The following is a 27,844-nucleotide window of genomic DNA, read 5'->3' as shown; positions in this document are numbered from 1 at the left end:
ATTTGATTACTACCCATTGTCACCACATTTATAAATCATAAGGGCTTTCAACCCCAAGATGGCCCAGATGAGTGAGGCCTTACTTGTAGAAAGACTAACGGGAGCTGTCTAAACTACCAAGAGTCTGAACTTGTGTTACACTCTAAAAAATATAGGTGTTTTGTGGTTGTTCATAAATGCTATTAATAAGCGAATAGATCATTACTATGATGATGTCAGATGTTTTACATTTTTAAAACCATGTCAGTTTATTCACAGAACACTTCATGAATCTGAATTAACAGATCCTCTGAAGACATTATAGCTCAACTGTTACATACAAGAGTTGTCCTAAGAGAGACTTTGTAATAATGTGGTAGCCCATGCTCAATATGCCACCCTCTCAGAGTTGAACAAATGCTTTTCATAAAAATGTCAGTTGATTTGGAAGAGAAAGATACTGTGGTGACCACAGGCCAATAAACAGAGAAAGGGGGCAGACGTGAGTAAAAGACATTTAAAACAGGAAATAGCCAATGATAAGAATAAATGTGGGAATGTCATAAACAGAGTGGTGGCTATCAGGAAGATTAAATTTTTGCCCCTTCTTATTCTTTACTCTATTTATTGTTTATTATTTTGCTTTTAAGTTAAACTTTTATGAATAGGGCATCAAACCTGATGGTTGAGCTCAAACACTTCTTTAGTGTGAGTGATTTTAGAAATAGAATCAAAGTTTCATATTTACACGTTTTATTTTTGCCTATTGGAAATGACACGAAAGACATCCAGACTAGAAACATTTGGGAAGAAGAGGAATATAGATGCAAGAAAGAAAACAGATGAAAAGGAATATAGATGAAGAAGAAAAGAAACATCCTGGTCAGTGACAGAGAATCTGTATGCGCTAGATGCTAACTGTCAAGAGAGCAGGATATTAGGGTCTGTATCAAGTATCTGGAAAACATCTTCCTAAAGATAGGATGTATATCAAGTAACCTCACTGGTTCTGCAAACACAACATCCATTTCAAAATACTCTCATGCTGTCTCCTTAAATTATAAATGACAAAAAACCACATCAAATACCTTATTTAATATTCAAATCTTAATTGGAATTAGTTCCTAATAATACTTGGAACAAATTGAGGGTTAAAAATGCAACAGTGAAAGACAGCTAATCAAATGTATTTTCTAATAAAAAGAAAAAACATAAATTTGATTTTCTACAGATCTTTCCAGCATCTGGCACAGTGCCTAACCTACAATTTATTGAATGTGAATGAATCTTTGGACAAGACTGAGAGTGTGACACTGGAGAATTGAACAGAAATTACAGTTCAGATAGTACTTTCTGTTGGATACAGTTGGGACAAAGAAGGGTATTTCACTCACTTTTATCTATTTCCAGTCCTGATCATGCCCTATTCCTTTGTATGATGCTGCATCTCTCTTAACTCTGAAGCTTTCTGAAGGATTTCCTTCTACGCCTAGTACCATTTTTTGTTATTGTTATTGTTTAGTCACTAAGTCATGTCTGACTCTTTTGTGACTCCATGGACTGTAGCCTGCCAGGCTCCTCTGTCCAGGGGATTTGCCAGGCAAGAATGTTGGATTGGGTTGCCTTTCCTTCTCCAGGGGATCTTCCTGACACAGGAATTGAAGCTGTGTCTCCTGCACTGGCAGGTGGATTTTTTTTTTAATCACTGAGGCACCTGGGAAGCTGGTCATTTAGATGTTGGCCTCCTCCTGATTTACATTAGAGTCACTGCTTTTAATTCTTTAGAGTTAGGGAAGGTGTTCTAAAGATGATCTGGTCTAAGAATTGCAAATTGGCAACTTTCAGATAAAACCAGGTCGATGGGTTTGCTGTTTTTATTGTGCTAAAAGAGTTTTGAACTTAAATAAGCTTAAATACAAATGCCCTCCGAGTTACTTTTCCTAATATTTTCATTACAGCTGGACTATTTCACATAATTCTGTACCTGGTTCCAATTATACCAATATACCATTTATACCAATAGGTATAATGATTTGTGATCCTCAAAGTCGCTTTAATTTACCAGGGAGGAAACCTAGGTCCAGAGAAGTGACCTCAATTAATGGAGATGCACAGTTACTAGCAGAGCCAGACCTGAACCTGGGACTCTGGAATCCAAGATCTAGGACTTTTCCTTAACCGATCTGTCATTACTGTAATTTTTCATCCTGGAGGAAGTTTGTGCTGTGTAAGGTGGTTCTTACTGGGTAATACCTGGATTTGTTTCAAAATGGAAAAATAATCTGTTTTCAAGTGCAGAAGTATGTTATTTTTATGCTTTAAAAATACGTATGAACAAGGGAAGAAGGCTGCAATTGTTCTTATAAAATAATAAATGAAGAAAAGCTTACAAATTTAATTTTTAAAGTTATGGAACTAATAAAATTTAAATTATCATTATACATTTGTAGGGAGGATTATACCTTTCTGCTGCAACTAGATTTTCAATATTGGGTATATTTGTATAAATAGTCCCAGGCCCTGTCCTATATTTAATGTTTCAGAATTTTGACTTTAATCATTTTAATATAGAAAATACCTATTTATACAAATATTTTGATAAAAGAGTAAGTGAATTCAAGACATATTTTGCTAGTTGAGGTTACTCAGATCTCCTATTCATTTAAAAACTCTGCTCAGGAGCACTCTTCAGATGCCATTTAAAACAAAATGTCATCCAATAACTAAGAAAAATTGTCCTGCTAACTTGAGATAATATCATCATTACAGCATCATTGATATCTGCATTAAATGAGTATCAAATCAAATTATTGCTAGAATTTAGTGGAGAAAAACCTTTTGCTATCATTTTGTAGTTTTTGAATACATGTGTACAAAGATGGAACTTCTGCAAAATAATATATTGTAAAGTGAATTCAGTACTAATTAACATTTATGGTCCAGTACTATGACTTAAATGTTTGTGTGCTGTCTAAAATGCATATGTTGAACCCTAGTGCCCAGTGTGATGATATTAAGAGGTGAGGAGCTTGGGAAGTGATTAGCTCATGAGGGTGGAGCCCTCATGAATGGGATTAGTGCCCTTATAAAAGAGGCACCAGAGAGATCTCTCAACCTTCATCATGTGAGGACACAGAGGAAAAGCAGTTTATAAACCAGGAAACCAGATGGAAAATTTGCTGCTGTCTTGATCTTGAATGTAGATCAACCCCTAGAACTGTGAGAAATGAACTTCCATTGAATATAAGATATCCAGTCTATGGCATTTGGTTATAGCAGTCCAAAAGACAGATTCACCTGTGTTTGGCTTGCCTGTACTATTATGTCCTCAACAAAGGAAGTATTTGCTGTATTTTGGTTACAGAAATACTAAATAGTCATTCAGATGTCTCAGAATAAGCAAAAGTTGTTGGCTTTATATTGTTAAGAACATGAAAATGCAAAATTTTAAAGTACTGAAGCAAATTCATGAAATCCCAAAATACATATACTGGGAAAAGAGCCCAAGATTGGGCATCAGATTTCCTTTGATCTAGCCCTCCATCTATTGCTAATTAGTTGTATGACCTTTTCTTAGACAACTTATCCTCTTGAATTCTAGTTTTCTTATCTGTGATATAAGGTAATTGAACTAGATGAACTTCAAGTTCTCAAAAACCTCGAATTCCACAATTTGTTACAACTCTATCCATATTTACAGTTGTTTACATCTTCCTTTGGGCTGGATGATTCACAACCTGGAATCAAGATTGCTGGGAGAAATATTAACAACCTCAGATATGCAGATACCACTCTAATTGCAGAAAAGTAAAGAGAAACTATGCCCCAACCAGTAATGCTGAAGAAGCTGAAGTTGAACGGTTCTATGAAGACCTACAAGACCGTTTAGAACTAACACCCAAAAAAGATGTCCTTTTCATTATAGGGGACTAGAATGGAAAAGTAGGAAGTCAAGAAACACCTGGAGTAACAGGCAAATTTGGCCTTGGAATACAGAATGAAGCAGGGCAAAGACTAATAGAGTTTTGCCAAGAAAATGCACTGGTCATAACAAACACCCTCTTCCAACAACACAAGAGAAGACTCTACACATGGACATCACCAGATGGTCAACACCGAAATCAGATTGATTGTATTCTTTGCAGCCAAAGATGGAGAAGCTCTATACAGTCAACAAAAACAAGACCAGGAGCTGAATGTGGCTCAGACCATGAACTCCTTATTGCCAAATTCAGACTTAAATTGAAGAAAGTAGGGAAAACCACTAGACCATTCAGGTATGAGCTAAATAAATCCCTTATGATTATACAGTGAAAAATAGATTTAAGGGCCTAGATCTGATAGATAGAGTGCCTGATGAACTATGGAATGAAGTTCTTGACATTGTACAGGAGATAGGGATCAAGACCATCCCCATGGAAAAGAAATGCAAAAAAGCACAATGGCTGTCTGGGGAGGCCTTACAAATAGCTGTGAAAAGAAGAGAAGCAAAAAGCAAAGGAGAAAAGGAAAGATATAAGCATCTGAATGCAGAGTTCCAAAGAATAGCAAGAAGAGATAAGAAAGCCTTCCTCAGCGGTCAGTGCAAACAAATAGAGGAAAACAGCAGAATGGGAAAGACTAGAGATCTCTTCAAGAAAATCAAAGATACCAAGGGAACATTTCATGCAAAGATGGGCTCAATAAAGGACAGAAATGGTAGGGACCTAACAGAAGCAGAAGATATTAAGAAGAGGTGGCAAGAATACACAGAAGAACTGTACAAAAAAGATCTTCACAACCCAGATAATCATGATGGTGTGATCACTGACCTAGAGCCAGACATCCTGGAATGTGAAGTCAAGTGGGCCTTAGAAAGCACCACTATGAACAAAGCTAGTGGAGGTGATGGAATTCCAGTTGAGCTATTCCAAATCCTGAAAGATGATGCTGTGAAAGTGCTGCACTCAATATGCCAGCAAGTTTGGAAAACTCAGCAGTGGCCACAGGACTGGAAAAGGTCAGTTGTCATTCCAATCCCAAAGAAAGGCAATGCCAAAGAATGCTCAAACTACCGCACAATTGCACTCATCTCACACGCTAGTAAAGTAATGTTCAAAATTCTCCAAGTCAGGCTTCAGCAATATCTGAACCGTGAACTTCCAGATGTTCAAGCTGGTTTCAGAAAAGGCAGAGGAACCAGAGATCAAATTGCCAACATCTGCTGGATCATGGAAAAAGCAAGAGAGTTCCAGAAAAACATTATTGACTATGCCAAAGCCTTTGACTGTGTGGATCACAATAAATTGTGGAAAATTCTGAAAGACATGGGAATACCAGACCACCTGACCTGCCTCCTGAGAAATTTGTATGCAGGTCAGAAAGCAACAGTTAGAACTGGACATGGAACAACAGACTGGTTCCAAATAGGAAAAGGAGTATGTCAAAGCTGTACTGTGTCACCCTGCTTATTTAACTTATATGCAGAGTACATCATGAGAAACGCTGGACTGGAAGAAACACAAGCTGGAATCAAGATTGCCGGGAGAAATATCAATCACCTCAGATATGCAGATGACACCACCCTTATGGCAGAAAGTGAAGAAGAACTCAAAAGCCTCTTGATGAAAGTGAAAGTGGAGAGTGAAAAAGTTTGGCTTAAAGCTCAACATTCAGAAAACGAAGATCATGGCATCTGGTCCCATCACTTCATGGGAAATATATGGGGAAACAGTGGAAACAGTGTCAGACTTTAGTTTTCTGGGCTCCAAAATCACTGCAGATGGTGACTGCAGCCATGAAATTAAAAGACGCTTACTCCTTGGAAGGAAAGTTATGTCCAACCTAGATAGCACATAGAAAAGCAGAGACATTACTTTGCCAACAAAGATTGGTCTAGTCAAGGCTATGGTTTTTTCAGTAGTAATGTATGGATGTGAGAGTTGGACTGTGAAGAAGGCTGAGCGCCAAAGAATTGACACTTTTGAAGTGTGGTATTGGAGAAGACTCCTGAGAGTCCCTTGGACTGCAAGGAGATCCAACCAGTCCATTCTGAAGGAGATCAGCCCTGGGATTTCCTTGGAAGGAATGATGCTAAAGCTGAAACTCCAGTACTTTGGCCACCTCATGCGAAGAGTTGACTCATTGGAAAAGACTCTGATGCTGGGAGGGATTGGGGGCAGGAGGAGAAGGGGACGACAGAGGATGAGATGGCTGGATGGCATCACTGACTCAATGGACGTGAGTCTGGGTGAATTCCGGGAGTTGGTGATGGACAGGGAGACCTGGCGTGCTGCGATTCATGGGGTCGCAAAGAGTCGGACACGACTGAGTGACTGAACTGAACTGAACTGAAAGAGAAACTAAAAAACCTCTTGATGGGGGTGAAAGAGGAGAGTGAAAAAACTGGCTTAAAACTCAACACTCAAAAAACTAAGATCATGGTATCCAGTTCCATCACTTTATGGCAAATAGAAGGGGAAAAATTGGAAGCAGTGACAAATTTTATTTTCTTGGGTTCCAGAATCACTGTAAATGGTGACTACAGCCAAGAAATTAAAAGACACTTGCTCCTTGGAAGGAAAGCTATGACAAACTTAGCTATTAAAAAGCAGAGACATCCCTTTGCTGACAAAGGTTAGTATAGTCAAAGCTATGTTTTTTCTAGTATGCATGTGACAGTTGGACCATAAAGAAGGCTGATCACTGAAGAATTGATGCTTTTGAATTGTGGTGCTAGAGAAGACTCTTTAGAGTCCCTTGGACTGCAAGGAGATCAAACCAGTCAATCCTAAAGGAAATCAACCCTGATTTCCATTCCTTGGAAGGACTGATGCTGAAGCTGAAACTCCAATACTTAGGCCACCTGATACAGAGAGCCAACACATTGGAAAAGGCCCTGATACTGGGAAAGACTGAAGGCAGGAGGAGAAGGAGATGACAGAGCATGAGATGGTTGGATAACATCACTGACTCAATGGGCATGTGTTTGAGCAAACTCTGGGGATACAGTGAAGGACAGGGAAGCCTAGCATGCTGAAGTTTATGGGGTCACAAAGAGTTGGACCTGAGTTAGCAACTAAAGAGCAGCAACAACAACACATCTTCCTTTTTTATAATTCCACATATCAAAAAAGGTATGAGAACAAATTCATCTTCCAGGTAATGAAATACTATTCCTCAGATGTATTATGCCTCCACCTCACCAAAGAAAAAAGTCTGAATGTAAGAATCTAATCTTCAAATTGTCTTCTAAGGAGCATGGGTCAGGGGTTGCATCCTAGTCACCATGGATGGAGGAAGGGTGAAAAATGGTGTGTGGGTTCAAAGAACAGCTCCTCTCACTTCTTGTTTTATATCTGGGTTCTACATGGAACTCCTGGGTGGGTCCTCAGCTGCCGGCTTTGTCTTAGCTTTGCCTTTGACTGGGTCTTTCCAAGGGGCTGTTCCTCATCCTCCAACTGTGACCAGTCAACTGGGTGTGAGTCCTCAGAGGTCTTTCACCCAGGACTGGCCTCGGACGGTCAAAACTCTCACTTACCCAAATGGGCTGAGTGCTCCCCTCGGCTGCCACTGTGCATCTAGGCCCAAACGCCACATGCCCCAAATTTCTGGCCTCTAAGGCCACTTCTGCCCTTGGATGAAAAGCTGCACTAAGGAGTATGTATGGGATCTGGCTTCCTGGTCAACCACTAAAGAAACCAGATGAAACCACATAGATGTTTTCTCCTGATGGGGTGAACTTAGATCAATGGCATAGGAGACGGGAAGGTAACTTTCTCTCTCTCACAAACTGTTCCAAAAGCAGGATTCTCCATCTTGCCTGCCTGTGCACACGTGGTCAAGTGTGCACAGCTGCTGAGCAGCCATGGGGTCTCTGAAACTCTGGGAACGTGGCCAGCCCAGTAACATATCACCGTGTATGACTCTCTAGTCTTCTCTGCATCATGTTCTCTCTCTCTCTCACCCTCAGTGCCTGGGATTGTACCTCCCATTTAAGCACCAGCACCTCATCACTGCTTCAAGCCCTGTGTTCTAGGGAACCTGTGAGTGAAGTCGCTCAGTCATGTCCACCTCTTTGCAACCCCATGGACTGTAGCCTACCAGGCTTCTCCGTCCATGGAATTTTCCAAGCAAGAGTACTGGACTGGGTTGCCATTTCCTTCTCCAGGGGATCTTCCAGACCCAGGAATCAAACTTGGGTCTCCTGCATTGCAGGCAGATGCTTTACCATTTGAGCCACAAGGGAAGCCGTAGGGAACCCGGTCTAATGCAAAAACCATTAACACGATTCAATCCTGACAGTTACAGATATCCAAGAAGCAAATCTGCCCATGTCCCACTCCTAGGCTTCTCACCATTTATGAAAGGTCTTTAGTAAGGCAATGGGGTCCTCCACAATCTACCATCAGCTTGGGTGTTTACTTGTTGATTTATACTTGCTATTTCAGTAATTCCTGCTTGTCTGTAATTCTCCCACCATCCATGCTAAGGCTCACCTGCTTATTTGTGTTCTGTTGTGAAGGAAGCAACCCCATCTACCTGAGATGATGTATCTACCTATCTTTGCTTGGCTGATTTTTAACTAATTCTCAGGGCAATAAGCAGCAGTTGTCTTTTTCTGTCCATCTCTTGGTACACCTCAAGGGCAGGCACCTAGCCCAACACCGGGAATACAGTCAGAATACCGCAGTCCAAATATTTTATACCTGCATTCACACTGGTGGCTTGTGCATCGGGTATGTCACACGTGACCGCCAAGTACCTCGAGTGACGAGCAGCAGCCGCATGACACAGAGGAGCTGACAGTGACTCCTGAACTTGTTGACTGGTTTCCACTGAACCACAGTCCAAAATACTTACAGAGGAGGAGATAAAGGTTCAGAGAGGCCAAAATTCTACCCATTTTGATAGTGGCAGGGTCAGAATCAGCATGCAGTTTTGCTCATGCTACCATTTCTATATTGTCTTCCTAGAAAGTGGATTGATTTCTTTCCAACACCCATTTATTAACTATTTATTTCTATTAATTGCATTATGCATCAGGCTTCTGTTAAATTTGAGGGATTCAACACTTTGTAAGCTGAATTATTCATTAGTATTGTGATATTAAGCAAGTCACTTAAACTTTTTATGCATCAGCTTTCCTCATTTATGCCTTCTTTTTGCATACAGAAACAATAGATGAAAAACTACTGTGAAAAGATGAAACACTATGTAAACACTATATAGTTTTATTATCTCATATGCCTTAGTTTGATATTGAACAACTTTAGAATTTACTGTCAGAACTGAACTCATCAATGAATTATCAATAGAAGAATCAAAAGAGACTCAAACTGAAAGAGATTTGAGTGCGACTTTCTTTCATTCCACAAATGGGAAATTGAGGCTCAGAGAAATTAAGTGATGGTTTTTAAAGACCTCAAAATGGGAAATTGAGGCTCAGAGAAATTAAGTGATGGTTTTAAGACCTCAAACCCCATTTCCTCACTTCCATATCAAAGCTTGAAATTCTTTGCTCTTTTTAAAAACTATATGCACTTACTTGGCCATGTGAAAGGAACACATCACATTTATTTGGTGACATTTTCCCCTAAGTTCAAGGAGAAAATGTTCAGTATTCTTATCACTTTTTTCTCACCGCCTTTCCATCTGCCTAAGCCAGTCACCAACCCAGATAAAAGTTTTGTGATTAGCACCAGTGACGTACATGTGAGATACAGGAAGCAAATGTTAGGCCTATTTGAATGCATTTATGTATTTTTTAATTTAAAAATAAGACAGAAAATTAAAAAAATAAAACTAGGATTCAAGCTTCATAAATATTTTATACCTGCATTCACACCGGTGGCTTGTGCATTGGGTATGTCACACGCGACCGGCAAGTATCTTGAGTGACGAGCAGCAGCCGCATGACATAGAGGAGCTGACAGTGACCCCTGAACTTGGTGACTGGCTTCCACTGAACCACAGTCCATATGATACGTGCCCAGGGAGGTGGGTTTACAGATTATAGCATCTAGCTTTAAGTGAACCAGTTCTCACAAAATGGACAATGGCTTTAAAAGATACCAGTCAATTAGGAGGTTGGGATTAACATATACACACTACTATATATAAAATAGGTAACCCACAAGGATGTACTGCATAGCGCAGGGAACTTACTCAGTACTCTGTAATAACCATTATGGGAAAAGAATATGAAAAAGAAAGATGTATGTATATGTATAACTGAATCATTTTGCTGTACACCTGAAACTAATGTGACATTGTAAATCAACTATACTCCAATATAAAACAAAAATGAAAACAATAAAGATCCCTGTAAAGAAACTGTGGATTGAAGATTATGCTAACTGGACAAACATAAGTGAACAGAATGATGGACAAGAACACCCAGAGTTGACACATTTCCTCCTCGCCCAGCTCTGTGTCAGCTACATTCTGATTCTGATTTACAAACCGGGGGTGCGGCATAATCAGTTCTAACAAGAATTCCACCAAAATCAACTTTAAATTATCAGGAAGAATATCTGCAACAGAAATATATATCTCCTCTAACAAGGAACTTCTAAGTGTGTGTTGTGCCCTGAAGTGCCTGCTCATGATATTACGAAGTCAACCAGATAAGAGAACATTTACAAACAAAGCCTCTATCCTTCAATAAAAAGTCAATTAATTAAAAAACAAAATAAAACAAAATCAAAGCCTTGGGACAGGAAGACAAGCCTCTACAGGATTTCTTTTGTGGGGGAGAATTTCTAAAAACACAGTTTACATAATTTGGACCAAATTTATCGATAAAATTAGAAAACTTTTTGAGGTTTACTGTTTGAGAACTACTTTACATTGGTAAAACAAATAACGCATAAGATCTCATATTATAAATCAATATGATAGGTAACTCTTTAGAATCTTTGCATTTTAAAGAATTCAACAGGTAACCACTAAAGTTTTTCAAGTTTCATGATGATGCCGTGTACACGCCACCTGACATTACTAAATGCTAATGCAATTACTGGAGAAGGCAATGGCACCCCACTCCAGTACTCTTGCCTGGAAAATCCCATGGACGGAGGAGCCTGGCGGGCTGCAGTCCACGGGGTCACTAAGAGTCGGACATGACTGAGCGACTTCCCTTTCACTTTTCACTTTCATGCACTGGAGAAGGAAATGGCAACCCACTCCAGTGTTCTTGCCTGGACAATCCCAGGGATGGGGGAGCCTGGTGGGCTGCCATCTATGGAGTCGCACAGAGTCGGACACGACTGAAGCAACTTAGCAGCAGCAGCAGCAATGCAATTACTGCATTGTCAGCAGTTGTCACTGTCCAACTGTCTTTGGGGAGATGGATTTATCAGAGCATACTTCTATTAATACAAACTTGGGAGGTTCCCCTTCATTGCCTAGAAGGTAAGCTACTTAACATACACACAGTGATGCATGGAAACTGTCTTTGGAAACTTTGTCTATCATATATAAAATACTGCAGTGAGTATAAACTTTCTGAGAAAGTCTTCAGAAGAAAAAATAGTAAGTCATGAAAGAAAATGGATTGAAATCTCAATATATTTGACTTGAGTTAACGACAAACCAAGACAAGAATCAATGACACTCCATTCTTTATCGAAACATTACCTATCTCCCAAATGAAATATTTCACTCAGTCCCTAGTAAGGAAAATGGTGAAACACAATGATTCCATTAAAACTTCTCTTCAGTTTAGAGTTTTCTAAATAGTTATCTTGTGCTTTCAAATTAATAATGAAGCAGAGATTGCTTCTACTCTGATATAAGTAGGAAGTAGAATAATCACTGTAGTATTTATATCACAAATAAGAATCACTGCAAATCAGAACCTACAGAGTGTCAAACGCTCACATGCAATGTCCTTCAATTAAGAAACATTAATTTGGTTAATATACAAAGTCAAAGGCTGTTTCCTCATTTTCCACACTGTATCTGGAGAGACGTATGTGTATGCCTACTCGTTCCGCATTCTCTTTCCTTTGGCATTAAATTACAGAGTCACAGATTTATTTTTATGGTCATAGCATTTGAAAGCATTTTTCTTCACCCAGAACTTGCCCATTTGGAATAACTTTTTTTCTTTTATATTACTAAGAAAAATTGTGTTAAAATAGAACTTTCTACTGAAGTTTGCATCTATAGCACTCTGTTGTTGTGGGCAGTATCAATGTCTTGTCCCTGATAACAACGCAGCAAATAAAGTTAGGAGCAATCCACCAACCGAAAATATATGGGCACCAAATCAATGCCACTTTAAAGATAAACAAGCATTTTGCACACTAATAAATAATGCTATAAATCTTGCTATATTGGATTGCAAATAACTCCGACTGAATGAAATTGCTTGACATGGGATTTACTTATTCTGCACGTTCATAAAAACAACTTGTTCTCTGACAGCACTCATTCTTAGCAATTTACCACAGCTGTCAGCAGCCAATTTGTTCAGATTACTGCTCTGCATAAAAGTGTAACAATCATGAGGATTTATTAGCTGATTATTGTAAAGGTGGCAGTCCGTCTTGCCTGCCAAAATGCAGGTGATCAGAAAGTTAAATAATTACTCGCAGATTAACATTATTTCACCTTCACTTGAAATCTGTAGTTCAGCGACAGGTAAAATTTGCTGTTCAAACTTGCAGTATGGTACACACCATCCAAGTGGGTTTACTGCCCACCTGGCATTTTATCAAGCGCTTAATGGCTCCAGAACATACTGAATATGAGACCAAAGTGAAAGGGGCATGGATTCTAGAGTCAGGAATCCTGGATTTGAATCTCAGATAAGTTGCCTCAAATTCATACTAGCTGAGCAGTCGCTGAGCCATTTGGCTATACCTCAAAAACACCTCGCTTTTTGCACCTGCAAAATTGGTATAATATGAACCTCCCTTGTTTTACCCTAATATTGAGCTAAAGTACATAGTAGTTCCCCTTGCAGTGTAAAACATTATTATTGTTGTTGTTTCTTTCCATTCATAGTAAATTTAAATTTTTTTGTAAAATTTAACAACCAGATAGCATTAACTCACTAGACATTATGATAAAAAATTATAAATATCTTTGTAAATGGATAGGCATTTTTTTTTCAAATGCAAACACTCAGTATTTTTCAAGTACAAAGATCACTCAGACACTTTAACAGTTTAACTCATTAATTCTCCCTTTTGAATTATATACAAATATCTTTCTTAACTGTACTGCAACTCTATACTTTCCACTAAGACATGTTGTTCTAACTACTGTTGCCTTAACATCTGCTGTCAAATTCTATATTTATTTAGAGAAGGAAGAGCCATAATTCCAGCAATCAATCAAGCTTCAGGTGTGTAAAGTTAAATCTAGCAGATACTTCTTAAGCACCTATTATTTGCCATTTGCTTTTCTAGGTATTGAGGATGCCACGATTAACAACACAACTCAAAAATTCCCACCCTCACGAAGCTCACATTCTACTGATGGGAAGTAAATGATAAAATTAGTGAAATGCATAGTCTGTCCAATGATGATAGACCTCGATGCAGAGAACAAAGCAGGATAAAGGAAATGGGATGTCAAGGGAAAGAAGTTTCATTTTTACATAGAGTTGGGATGGCTGCATCGCTGGTGTGACATTTGTGCACAGACCTAAAGTAGGTAAAGAAGCTAGACAGGTGGACACGTGGAGATGGAGGGAAAGGTCCTGAGGTGGGAAGATGTCTGGTGTACTTGAGAAGGAGCAAAAAGGATCCTTAAAAACAGTTAATAGACATTAATGGGACAGCATTACCCTCCACAGCCAACTTCAAATTTATTTGCCAGCTACCAGCCAACTCCCAGAAGTCTCTAACTTTTAAGTGAATAGAGACACATCTTAATTATTTCCACCACATACACACACACACACACACACACACACACACAAACACACAAAGATAATATGTGACAGGATAGAGGCACCAACTATAGCTACAATGGCAACTGTATTACAATATATAAATGTATTAAATCAACATGTTGTACAGCTTCAATTTACATATTTCATGTAAAATAGATTTCAATAAATTAATTAAAAATAATTTAATATAGACATAGAATGTTGCAAGAGTACTTGCAAAAGAACACAGAAGACCATGAGGACACTTTTGCTCCTGTTACTTTAATCTTAGAACTCAAATTTAATTAGAAGGTAAGTCAATTCTTTTCTAAACTATTCTAGGATCAAGGGATTCTGTTATAATCTGCATTATTTTGACTGTTACCACACAGCCATCACATAAACACATGCAAATCTACTTGCCTTCTACTTTGATCTAGTAATGTATTTTTTTTCAGCGGCAGGATGTGTGTAAAGTACAATTTAGTAAGTATGAAGTGAGTGATCAAGAGCTTCGGCTGCTTTCTGGTCATCAACTAGATTGAAAATAATGGTATTTGCCATAGTCACTTCCTTTTTCTGCCACAGGTATCTTTGTTAAATTAGCAGAGTATACAATGATTTTCTACTGTCCACCTTTGATTACCCCAGATTCAACAATAATTCCCTTTACTCTGCAAAAGGATTCAAACTGATACTCAAAAGTGGTCCTAAGAGTCTTCTTGTCTATCTGTGCTCTGTTTACTCTAAAAATTCTTGGCTCAAATTGCTTTCATAGGGAATTATATTTGATAGATGACCAAATGTGAATTTCTTTAGTGAAGCTGACGCCAAATAGTGTTAGTCGCTCAGTCGTGTCCAACTCTTTTGTGACCCCATGAACTGTAGCCCACCAGGTTCCTCTCTCCATGGAGTTCTCCAGGCAAGAATACTGGGGTGGGTTGCCATTCCCTTCTCCAGGGGATCTTCCCAACAAAAATGTAACTGGAAATAAGAGTAAGTCATTCAAAATAAATGAGAGTTTTAGAAATCCTTATAATTCTTTAAAGGTAGTATTTTGACTCTCCATCTAAGCCAGTTTTATCTAACCAGGACACTGGGAAGCAGAGCACACAGTTGTGTCCATCAAAGCAATAAGGGTGCTGGAGTAGGTCTCCTTGATCCTGCTTGTAAAGTTCCCCTGTGTAATAGCCATGGGCATAAAGAAGTCATCCAACAACCCACGCAGAGCCCAAGCCAGAAACTATATGCAAGAAGGTCCATCTAGTCAAGGCTATGTTTTTTCCAGTGGTCATGTATGGATGTGAGAGTTGGACTATAAAGAAAGCTGAGCGCAGGGGAATTGATGCTTTTGAACTGTGGTGTTGGAGAAGACTCTTGAGAGTCCCTTGGACTGCAAGGAGATCCAACCGGTCCATCTTAAAGGAGATCAGTTCTGTGTGTTCATTGAAAGGACTGATGTTGAAGCTAAAACTCCAATACTTTGGCCACCTCATGCAAAGAGCTGACTCATTTGAAAAGACCCTGATGCTGGGAAAGATTGAAGGCAGGAGGAGAAGGGGACATCAGAGGATGAGATGGTTCGATAGCATCACGGACTCAATGGACATGAGTTTGGGTGGACTCCGGGAGTTGGTGATGGACAGGGAGGCCCGGCGTGCTGAGGTCCATGGGGTCGCAAAGAGTGGGACACGACTGTGTGACTGAACTGAACTGAAGCACTTTCAACAACTTAAAAAATAAGGGTGGGATACACTTCCAACTAGATAACTAGTTTATTAGAAAAGGATATGGTCCCGGATGGAAGAGATGCACAGGAGGTATGTGGTAAGGGGTATGGAGCTTCCAAGCCCTCTCAGGGCACACCAGTCCCTCAGCACCTGTGAGGACTCGCACAGGTTCCCCAACCTAGAAACTCCAAAAATGGATTTCTTCTCTTTTTCCAAACTTCATGAGACCTTCTTAGCTCCCTAGTTGTCTAGAGCAATCACTATTATCTTCAGAGTGCCATTTATCACTGTTCTCTCAAAAACTGCCAAAACAGGGATACACCCATAGAAACAAGATGAAGTGGCATACACAGGTCTACCTCTCTGCCAAACATTTCTTCAAATAATTAGGCCTGCCGTTGAGGAATACGTAATATTATCTAATGAGGAAAAGGGAAAGGTCAGTGAAAAATGAGCTGAGAGGACTTCCTGGTGCTACAGTGGATAAGAATCTACCTGCCGATGCAGAGGACATGGTTTGATCCCTGATCTTGGGAGATTCCACATTCCACAGGGCAACTAAGCCCGCACACCTCAACTACTCAAGCCCACGCACCTACAGCCTGTGCTCTGTCACAAAAGAATCCACTGCAATCAGAAGCCCATATACTGCAATTAAAAGGAGCTTCTGCTCACTGGAACTAGAGAAAGCCCACACGCACCAATGAAGACCCAGCACAACCAAAAATTATAAAAATGGGCTTAGAAATTTTCATCATTTCCAAACTTGGAGATTCCTTTCAAAGAAAGAAGAGTTGTTAAAAGGGTGCATGTTATCATGGAAAAAATGGAAAATAGGAAAAGAAGGACTTCATGGAGTGTGGACCCAGGAGTACAAGAAGCCAATACATTTTATGATTTATGTCATGATTTTACTGATATAAGAAAATCCGAATACAAAGCAATGAGATTGAGGTAGTGTGTTACACATGACAGTCATTCTGGTGGTCACTGAATAGAGCTAATGTTGCTAAAAATTATGAAAATGAATGAATTATTCAAGGAATAGCTAAAACAGTATCTACTCGAAATAGCTCATAGCATATTGAGGGGAAAAGAAACAGACATATTCATAATAAAATGTATTCCGTGTATGAACAGATCTTTACTGTTACTTAAGCTTTCCCTTTCCCTTTTCACTTTCCTGCATTGGAGAAGGAAATGGCAACCCACTCCAGTGTTCTTGCCTGGAGAATCCCAAGGACGGAGGAGCCTGGTGGGCTGCCGTCTATGGGGTTGCACAGAGTCGGACACGACTGAAGCGACTTAGCAGCAGCAGCAGCAGCAGCAGCAAGCTGCTGGTACAGCCCAAAGAGAATAAGACAGACCATTAAGAAAACCCTGAAAACGGTATTTTACTAGAGGGAAAAAAACATGCAGTAAAGGCTTGTCATTTAAAAAGGATTGAAATGTAACACGGCATAAGATTAGTGGTGTTTTTCTCGTTCCATTTTGTAAGTAAAATATTAAAGGTTAACTGAAGCTCATCTTTGACCTCTCATTCTGTAATCCGATGAAGAAAACTATTGTTTAAAACATCTTTCTTAGAATAGGAAAAAGACAAAAAGATACATATGTTGAGTTGGATTCCTGTGTTTTGTTCTCCTGGTGTAAACTCCCCTTTATTATTATTAGCATGTGTGCATTTCTTCAGGTTGTATGTTTAGAGACGTGGAAGTCACGTGAACCACAATGAAGAAAGAAGTTTTTAAACAAGTTCTTCTGTACACTGTTTTATCTCAGTATTGATATTTCAATATGTTTTGCTATAAAGACACATATGTAACTACTGAAAATACAAAAATAGGTGTAAAAGTAAGAAAACAATCATATAATTCAAACAGTTTTTCAAAATTAGCTTGTCAAGATGCCGAAGCTGAAGCTCCAATACTTTGGCCACCTGATGCAAAGAGCTGACTCCTTGGAAAAGACCCTGATGCTGGGAAAGATTGAAGGCGGGAGGAGAAGGGGACGACAGAGGATGAGATGCTTGGATGGCATCACTGACTCAACAGACATGAGTTTGAGTAAGCTCCGGGAGTTGGTGATGGACAGGGTGGCCTGGCGTGCTGCAGTCCATGGGGTCACAAAGAGTTGGACGTGACTGAGTGACTAAACTGAACTGAACTCTGCAGAGATATCATGCAAGCCTCAGAATATTCTTTTCTTCACTGCATTATCAGATTAACATGGATCTGCCTCACCTACACACTTCCTTCATTAACACTTGAACTCCTGGGAGATTTGTGAACTCCTAGGAGATTATCAAGATTCTCTACCTTGCAGGGAGCTGGATGAAACAATACATTTTATGGTCACAATATGCTTTATGGAAAGCAATATCATCTCCGATTACTCTGCACACTATGAATATGCTCCTTGTTCCTTTTAAGCATTGTACATCAAAGGAGATTCCTCTTTCTCAACTCCTGTAATGTTCATGCACTATGTCCCCAACATCGGGAGAAAATTTCTGGATATCAAATTCAAGTAGCCTGTCCATCAACTGGTCAAAACTGCCACCTACTGATCAGTCTTCAAAATCTATTTTTCAGGTCACCCAAGCCTTGCTTTCCCATGGTAAGATCCCTTGCTTCGAAACAGTGAAGACCAGTTATAATACCAGACTTAGACTAAATTTTCTTCTTAAAAACCTTACCCTCTCTAGGATGAATCAAAAATACCAAATTGCACAAACCTGCCAATAAAGTCGTCCCTTTTCCCGGCGTCTTTGTCCCAGGCAGTGATATCAATGATCCCGCCTCTTTCTTCATAGAGATGAAAATCAAATTGTTCCCTCCACTGAGGATTCAATGTTTTGGGCATAATCTGGAAAAACCAAAATGTCATTACTATCTCATTGGTATCAGTCTTAAAAAATGCAACTTGAGACATAAATCAAACTTTAGGTCCTACCTAGAAAAGCATGTGAGATTTGAATGAGAGCTTCCAGAAATGATGGACATTAGATGTCAGCATTTTTACTGCATATGGTCTGAAAGAACCCAAAAAGACGTATCCTAAAGACCAAGAGGCACCTTCTCCTCATCGTGAACAACAGATGAGAGACACGAATTATATAGAAAGGGCCAACAGTCTCCAAGTGAAGTAGCTCACTCAGATAACAGCGCTTGTTTTACATAACCAGTTAATGCATGAAGATATAGCTCAAAGTCTGTGATCTTATAGAAAAGGGAGATGAGGATTTCTAGAGTTTCTTTCTTCCCCCCTTACTTCCATCTTATAGAATTCAAATAGAATAGTGAAGAAAATAGACAACGAAGTTCTGTAGGAGGGGGGAAAAGTCAGTTTTTGGTGGCCAGGCAAACTTTTATCTTAGAATGACAGCACTGATGTATCATCCCCATTTTATACATGGAGAAACCAAGACCTGAAGTTTAAGTGAGGCCACAGTCATTAACTTTTAATACCTAGATTATAACTCAAGTCTTTGAGTAGAGTTTCAGATCTCTTGCCCCACGGCGCTATGCCAAAAATGCTTGTGAATTAATATGAGCGTGTGTGTGTGTGTATAATCTCCATGTTGCATATACAAGAAGGATATCTGATGTGCAATTTTGTACCTTCAAGTATTTAGATTAGACACCTGGTGGAATCAATGAATAAAGTGACCCAATACTGATGTGTTTTAAAATTTCACTCCTCATTGAGCTGGACAACATTCGTTCATATTTGTTTCTCTATTCTTTCTTTTTAGCAGGAAGGCCTGTAGTGGCCTTTTCTCTTTTTAATGTATGAGAGACACATCTTCAGATGTAAAGACTTTGAAAGCAATGAAGTATGTTATGTGCAGAGGTAATGCAAATGAATCACAATTTTTAAAGTTCATAATCTGAAATTAATCTGCAATACATCATGGAAAGAAAGAGCAGAGAGAGACACGTGTCCATAGCTGGGTTTCATATTTCACATCTAAAGAGCAGAACTATAAAAATAAGTAATGTTTTAAGCCTATCAGAACATGGAAATAATGTTAATTGATAAAGGACAAGATGAAAGTGGTCATAGGTATCTATTTTGGGGAATCAGTACTTTCTTTAGAGTGTTATTATTAAGCCCAATGCAGAAAAAAAAAAAAAAAGATGACACTGGATGGATACTATGATGATTCAAATGTCTCATAACTGGGTTCAGATGAACTCCTGCAGTGTTTGGGGGAGTGGGCTGTTTTGCTTGTTTGGCCCAAAAAAGACTAGGTTTTCAGTTTATTAGGATTGTCTTCTCCATATGATTTCCTGTAGGTCAGAAGTGATGTCTTCTCCTTCAGTGGGGACACTCAACAAGGTGACCAATCAACCTGCTAACAAATCACTCTGCGGTATTTCTAACCATCTATGTTACTGATGAGAAGTCCCCGGGCCAAAATGAACCTGGGCAGGCTGTTGATAAAAAGTTCACAAAAATTGTGATGTAAAGGTGAAGATATTCCCAAAGGAGAAAGTGATTTTTAATACAAGATGGATGCAATCAATTATCCCAAGCTATCAATGCATACTAGCTGGAGAAGCTGATCATTCAAGAGGTTGTGTTTAGATATAACTCAGAGAAATGTAACTGTCACATATAGACAACTCTGACCTTTACTAATTATTACTACTTCTGTTAATAATATGATTATTTAATATGTTATTACTAATAATATGTGTTATTACACAATGTGTTTACTCTTCCCCTTCCTTCAGCTACTACAATTGATTATTTATGTGGGCAAAGCAATATTCTAAACCCTTTACATACATGACATATAGTATTCCATCTTCTCAATAACTTTATTAGGTAGGCATTATCTTCATTCTCATTCTCACAGATGAGGAAATGGGAGTATGGAGAGGCAAAGTAACTTTGCTGTAGTGGCAGCAGAAACTTGGCCCTTTGATTTCTGAATGAAATTTTAAAACCTTGCAATCTTCGTCAGTGTAAGTCACTTTGAATAACATGGTTCAGAGTACTGAGTACTGCGTGAAGATTTTTACTGCACGTCAAATGATGCTCTTTGTAGTTTGTGTGCTAGTATCAGGCACAGCCAACACTCTCTGAGCATTTTATGCTCCAGGCATTGACTTGGGCTTGCTCCAGCCTTTTTTTTTTTTTTTCAAAAGATAGTTTCTAGTATTATTCTGTGTGATAGATGAAGAAATTGAGACATAGAGGAACGGTTTACCAAAGGTCTCATAGCACAAAAAGAAATGCAATACAATTGTTGATCCTGTTTCCTGACATAATGTTCACAAGCAGTTCTGTAAAGCATTAAAAAGTGTCCAGTGTTTTCATGTCTCAAAGAGTGTGGCTATTAACCAGCCACTGCCTTCCAAGCACTGACGGGAACACAAAAGAGACAGGTCACCTTGCTCTTGTACTTCTGATGCCCAAGTCGGAACTTCACATAGGGGTCACTCAACCCGTTTGAATCCATCGCCTTGAGGTCTCGCCCTTCAATCAATGTGATGCTGACGATTCCTCTCCAAAGGTGTGATTTTCTGTGCACATCTGACAGACGTAAACTTTGAGTCTGAAACTTGTGGTGAAGGAAAACAGAATTAGCTTATTGTGCTTTATACCAAAACACCGCATTTGGCATGACCCTTTCCTCTGTTGCTACAGTTTTTCAAAAATAAAAAATTGGCAGTTATGGGTTTTTGAAATTAAAAATAATTAATAGGTTATAATCAATACTGATGAAATGATCATCTCATAAATTTAAGGTTGCTGTGTAAAAGAGGTGTGTACTCAAAATAAAGTCTAGTTTTTCAACTCAGAATTACATGCAAATGCTTGAAGACTATTGAAGGATATTTGCACATGTGTCAAATATGCTTGTGTTTAAATATGTATTAATATATAAATATAAAAGGCCTCACCCACACTGTGATATGTAACTTTTAATTGGTAGCAGTTTTCTTTCCTGTCTCAGCTGCTTCAAAGTTTTTATTATTACAAATCGTAATAAACACAGCTAGCAATTGTCAGTAATGATTTTTTTAAATCTCTTTTTTCATCTTACAAAAGGATTTTACAGGTGGTTTTTAGTTCCAAGATTAGTTTTAAGTTCTATTCAAGCAATTTAAAAGCTTTTTTATTTCTACAAGAGAAGATAACTGAGTTTCAGCTCACTAAAAAACTAAGGTATCATAGAACAGAATAAACTCAATATTCCTCCTAAGATGTCTTGCTTATGCCTGAAACTTTTATTACAAAATTTTAAAATTACTTATGTGATTTATATGGGCAGGTATATGTTTCTGGATTTATTTATCACTTTAGTATTTGAACATTTTCTTTAATAATTTTCAGTTGCTTGATTCTAAGACAATATTGAAATCAGTGGACAAATTCAAAAGTTTTAAAAATCAGCAAGTCTAAAAATGGCCACGTAATCTCTTTGAACTAAACAGCATATAAAACAAACCAGAAAAAGTAGCTAAAATATTAAAGACCTTTTCAATCTGGATTCAAAACCAAGAAGTCTCATAAAAATTGCTATATTTTTCATGTTGTTAAGCACATTTTCTTCACTTATAGTTATTTCATGAAGAAATTCAATGTTTCTTCCAATCTCAAAGTACTATAAATTATGGATTATCTCTATTTCTGGCCTAATTCCTTCTACATTAAAGTTATAGTCTATTTTGTATAATTCCCCCTCCCACTCTGAATTCTTACTTTTTTCCTACACCATAGCAATGCCATAGCCATTTTTATCTATCATCAAAAGTCATGCATTTTAGGATGCTTATTAGGAAAATGAAAACTACATTCTTCAAAAGATAATACTTTTAATATTTGAACATTTCCATGGAAATCTTTCTAAATCACATTGTATATTTCCCCATCCTGGTGACCAGTAAAGTTTGAACAACTCTGCTTGGTGGTTCTGCCTATTAATATCAATGCAAGGCTTTGCCTACACATCCCTCACCTCCATGAGCCCAGGAGCAATGTCACCTGTGATCTGAAGAGAAATCGAGGTTACATGGAGCACCTGTACCTTCCACAGGACCTCATACCCCACCTCAGTGAAGCCCCCTGCTCCCATCTGATTTATCCACTGGGTTACCTCATCGATTTTGTTTGAACCAATGATACCTCAGATTAAAATCATTGTTCAGAATTCATTGCACCAAATAATCTTCAAGTTTTCCTTTATTCTAAGATTTCATGCTACTTATTTCATATAGTGCAGCAATCAATTTCAGTATGTGTCTGCCTGTCTGTCTGTCTACCTATCTATCTATTTCTGCTGCTACTGAGACCACAGCAGACTCTAGAGAATCAAGTTGTCAACTGGGGGACTGAAATTTTTGTTAAGGAGCATTAGTAGCAAAGATGGAGAAGGAAATGGCAACCCACTCCAGTATTCTTGCCTGGAGAATCCCAGGGATGGGGGAGCCTGGTGGGCTGCCATCCATGGGGTCGCACAGAGTCGGACAAGACTGAAGTGACTTAGCAGTAGCAGCAGCAGCAGCAGTAGCAAAGAAAGAAACAAACTTTTGGCAAGTAAGAAGAAACAGTTATCTTAAAGACCAAGCAGTTAAAAACTATTTATTTATATAGAGCTTCAGAATTTGTAAGTGCATATATATACATTATATAATTTGGTTTCCACTAAGAGTCTATGAAGTAGAAAGGCAAGTACTGCTATTTTCACTTTACTGATGAGGGATTTGAGGCTCAGAGTGGTTGGCCTAATAAATGATGGATATGTGACTAGAACCAGTATTTCTGACCTTTATTTCTGAGCTTCTTCCAATATTTGTCATTAGGGCAGAGACTCTCCCCAAGGTTTAAAAGTAATCATGATTTAAATATATTGTTACTAAATGGTGCTCTCCAGTAAAGGTGAGTTGATTACATTTGAAACAACATTCCGGTCTACACTTTCCTACATGGCTAATACATGACATCACCTTCTACTTCTCTGCCATATGAGCACATGTATTCATACTTACAATGTTCCAGCTTGCAGATGGATATTCTTAGGACATTTTCTACACATCTAGCAGCACAAGTCATACGCTGTGGTCGTCAAATAACAGTTGGGTACAATCCAGGTTACAAAGCGACTCTGGTTAGCAATGCTAAGTGAGGTTCTTAAATGGTACTATGTCTGAAACACTTGCTTGCATGCTCCTCTTGACATGAGAACACGAATCTTTTAAGATGAAAAGGAATGCCTTCCATAGAATTCATCACGCTTTCACAAAAACAGAATGAACTTCATGGAGGCTTTACCTAGTGCCACTAGCTGTTAGCAAATGTGCTTTGGGACTGGAGGAACAGTCCCAAAATGACTTGAGAAGCTAAGGGGTAGAGGAGGGAGACAATTGCTTAACAAAAACAGGGCTAATGAATGTGCAAATTAAAGCGACCTGTATAAAAAGCTAAAAGAAAAACAAAGGGGGGAGGTCTCAAGACATACTAACCTAATATCATTTTTAAAGTGATTTTTTTCAATATTTATTTTGTTAAATGGTTATTTTCTAAATAGAGACTTTGTAATTTGGCTGTGATTTGACTAACTGCATAGTCATAAAGGGGCTTCCCTCATAGCTCAGTCAGTAAAGAGTCTGCCTGCAACGCAGGAGACCCGGGTTTGATTGCTGGGTGAAGAAGATTTCCTGGAGCAGGAAATGGCAACCCACTCCAGTACCCTTGCCTGGAGAATCCCACGGACAAAGGAGCCTGGCAGGCTAAAGTCCATGCGGTTGCAAGAGTTGGGCATGACTAAGCGACTATGCACACATAGTCATAAAACAGGTAAATATTTAGCCTATATTTGAATAATAGGAACTTGAAATAAAAATACAAGGTAAAGAGGGAAGATATAAACTTAGGCTTTGTTGTTGTTCAATCACTCAGTCATGTCTGACTCTGCGACCCCATAGACTGCAGCACACCATGCTTCCCTGTCCATCACCAGGTCCCGGAGCTTGCTCAAACTCATGTTCATTGAGTTGGTGATGCCATCCAACCATCTTGTCCTCTGTCATCCCCTTCTCCTCCTGCTTTCAATCTTTCCCAGCAATAGGGTCTTTTTCAATGAGTCATCTCTTTTCATCAGGTGGTCAAATTATTGGAGCTTTAGCATTAGTCCTTCCAAAAAATATTCAGTATTGATTTCTTTCAGGATTGACTGGTTTGATCTCCTTGCAGTCCAAGGGACTCTCACGAGTCTTCTCCAACACCACAGTTCAAAAGCATCAATTCTTTGGTGCTCAGTCTTCTTTATGGTCCAACTTTTCACATGCATACACGACTACTGGAAAAACCATGGCTTTGACTCTACAGAACTTTGTTGGCATGTATTAAAATGTCTCTGCTTTTTAATATGCTGTCTAGATTTGTCATTGATTTTCTTCCAAGGAACAAGTGTCTTTAAATTTCATGGCTTCAATCACCATCTGTAGTGATTTTGGAGCCCAAGAAAATAAAGTTTGTCACTATTTCCATTATTTCCACATCTATTTGCCATAAAGTGATGGGACTGGATGTCATGATCTTATTTTTTGAATGTTGAGCTTTAAGCCAGCTTTTTCACTCTACTCTTTGACCTTCATCAAGAGGCTCTTTAGTTCTTGTTCACCTTCTGCCTTAAGGGTGGTATCATCTGTGTATCTGAGGTTATTGATATTTCTCCCGGCAATCTTGATTCCAGCTTGTGCTTCATCCAGCATGGCATTTCTCATGATGTACTCTGCATATAAGTTAAATAAGCAGGGTGACAATATACAGCCTTGACGTACTCCTTTCCCAATACCAAACCAGTCCATTGTTCCATGTCCAGTTCTAACTGTTGCTTCTTAACCTGCATACAGGTTTCTCAGGAGGCAGGTGAGATGATCTGGTATTCCCACCTCTTTAAGAATTTAAACTTAGGCTACTAGTAGGAAAAGAGACAAGGGCTTAGCACAAATGTCTACTTGCATCTTCCTAGCAATTTCTGACTATGTGACTTGGGCATGGTCCTCCCTCTCTAGACCTCAGTTTTCTTACCTATGGATTCTAGACTGTACACCAGGCCCTGATGGACTAAGAGCACCACTCTCTGTGTGTCTGATGGGGGTGGTCAGGGGGGGTGTGTTGGGGGCCTGAATGTTAAAAAGTACATTCCATAAACAAAGATTTTATCCACTTAAGATAGTTATTAGTTTTGTTGACTTTTTACATCAAAGTTTCAGGGGAACTTTGTTCATTGGGGAACAAATGGAAAGCCACAACTAAAACAAGCAAATTTTTAAAGCAGTAGTTTTAATACTCCCCATGGTAACTTCTGAATCATTTGCTTCTCTGTTTTAAGCTTCCTTCTTCCATACAGCAAAGTTCTCCAGGTGTGGTCCACAGACCAATGGCATCAGTGTCACCCAGGAACTTGTTAGAAACTCAGATTCCTTAGTTCTGCCTGAGAACAATGGAACCATCAGCTCTGGGGGTGAGGCCCATTGCTCTGGTGTAACCAGTCCTCACTGGAGGGGGTTCTGATGCACACTGAAGTGTGAGAACAGCCCCCTCCCATTTTAAAAGTTCTGAGGTACATGTGCACTGGGATTCTCCTATGTTCTAACAACTACTATTAATTGCTATAATTGCAGACATCCATTCTCTGGTATGGATGCTATAAATGCTAATTAAAGTCCTTCTTTAGTCCTGCTTCTAAATTTACCGATTAGGAAAGCACATTGGTCTGGATATTTGGAGCATTTAAAGAGAAAAGTAGGAGGTCCCTGAGAAATTATATGGTTCATTATTATTTCCTTTGCTAATGGTTTTTCTAATAGGATATATCTAAATAATACATATTAACTGAATGATTGATAACCAATCAACCAAAAGTTACTCACTGAGCACCTAAAGGACAAGGAATGTTAAATACATCTAAGAAACCTCTCAGTAAAATCAACATATTATAGTGGGTTCTCATCATCTAAGATAATGTTTTCAACTACATCCTTATTGAAATAGGACTCTATTAGAGGAGGGAAAGCAAAAAGGAAGGAAGAATAAAAAGGAAAACCAACCCAGCTTTGAAGCAAAGAACCAATTCCATAAAAGGAAGAAGTACTCTTTGAACCTTTAAAGCAGTAATTCCCAAGTTTTTGTGGGCCATTTGTTGAAATCACCAGGCCTGATCCTCATGGATGTGATTCAGTTCTTTTGGGCAGCACTTCTTGTGTTTCTCCTACAAGTGCACATGTGATTCTCCTGTACGCTGAAGTTGGAGATCCATTCTTATAAGGAATATCCATCCAAGTTCATATTTAATAAACAATATTAAGATATCAGGTGACAATGTAAATTTCAAAGTCTGAAGTAATTAGTCAATGACATGTAAGATTTTAGAATTAGCGAGCTGGCATTTAAACAGAATATTAGTTTATGTACATTATGCCTTGAAAATGAATTCAAGATTTCAATCCCTTTTCATACACATAAAAGATGTTAGGATAGGGGATGGTTTTCAGAAGAGCAAGTCAGCCATGAGAGTTCACAGCTCATGCAAGCTCAGAAGAAAAAAAAATAAACAAACTTGTTGAACTTACTTGTGCATTTTGGTAATGAGTACTCTGAAGCTCTGCTCTGCAGAAGCCCAGGACAGGAAGAGCAGGCCTGCCGCATGTCTGGATGGAAATGAACGATCAGAGCCATAGGGGAAATCTTTGGGCAACTCTCAACACCTCATGTCAATCAGAGTTTACATCACTCCAGCAAAAAATCATTTGAAAGAAATATGTATTTGCATCTCAAGTCACTGTCAGAAAATGTCTCCTAGCACAAAGAAGACAAATGCCAGGGCAACGATAGTTTGCAGCCACCATTTTTTAGTAACATTATGCTGTAATGGTCAAGGAAATAAAGGACAGATTATATGGTGATAGATTCCGCTTGAGTGGTTTCAGGGTTTTGTTAACAGGTATAGCAGAGAAAAGAAGTACAGCAGGAGAAGTCATAAGAAAAATAATTTCCCCAAGTCTGTTGCCCTCAAATTTTGGGAGACTTCTTCCAATGTCAAAATGGTGATAAAGTTCCAGGAGAATAAATGTTGCATGGACACGCAATAACTATGATCATACTAACTGCATCCCGCATGTGAATCTCTTTTAATATTTAAAGAGATATTCCTAAAGTAACAGAAATTTTGCCCCACATAACACTTATCTTTGCTGTCTTTGCTGCTAAAAAAAACAAACCCAAAGTTCCCTTCACTACCAAGACC

At 38.8% G+C, this 27,844-nt stretch overlaps 1 protein-coding gene across 10 annotated transcripts in view; it reads right to left on the bottom strand.

The window, feature by feature from the left end:
- The window catches only part of MCTP1 (multiple C2 and transmembrane domain containing 1), a 564,668-nt gene that overhangs the window by 198,652 nt on the left and 338,172 nt on the right, over positions 1-27,844 (bottom strand). For 6 of the 10 annotated variants that reach the window (XM_027545593.1, XM_027545588.1, XM_027545590.1 and 3 more), the window contains 3 exons: positions 27,171-27,248; positions 20,981-21,151; positions 18,314-18,444 (listed from right to left, as the gene is read on the bottom strand). In XM_027545593.1, the coding sequence (XP_027401394.1) occupies positions 18,314-18,444; positions 20,981-21,151; positions 27,171-27,248 (380 nt within the window). The remainder of the gene's footprint in view (positions 1-18,313; positions 18,445-20,980; positions 21,152-27,170; positions 27,249-27,844) is intronic. The other 4 variants (XM_027545591.1, XM_027545595.1, XM_027545596.1 and 1 more) reach the window with 1 other exon arrangement.

The sequence above is a fragment of the Bos indicus x Bos taurus genome, chromosome 7, assembly GCF_003369695.1.
Source record: "Bos indicus x Bos taurus breed Angus x Brahman F1 hybrid chromosome 7, Bos_hybrid_MaternalHap_v2.0, whole genome shotgun sequence".
NCBI lineage: Eukaryota > Metazoa > Chordata > Mammalia > Artiodactyla > Bovidae > Bos > Bos indicus x Bos taurus.
This window is presented reverse-complemented; position numbering and strand designations above follow the sequence as displayed.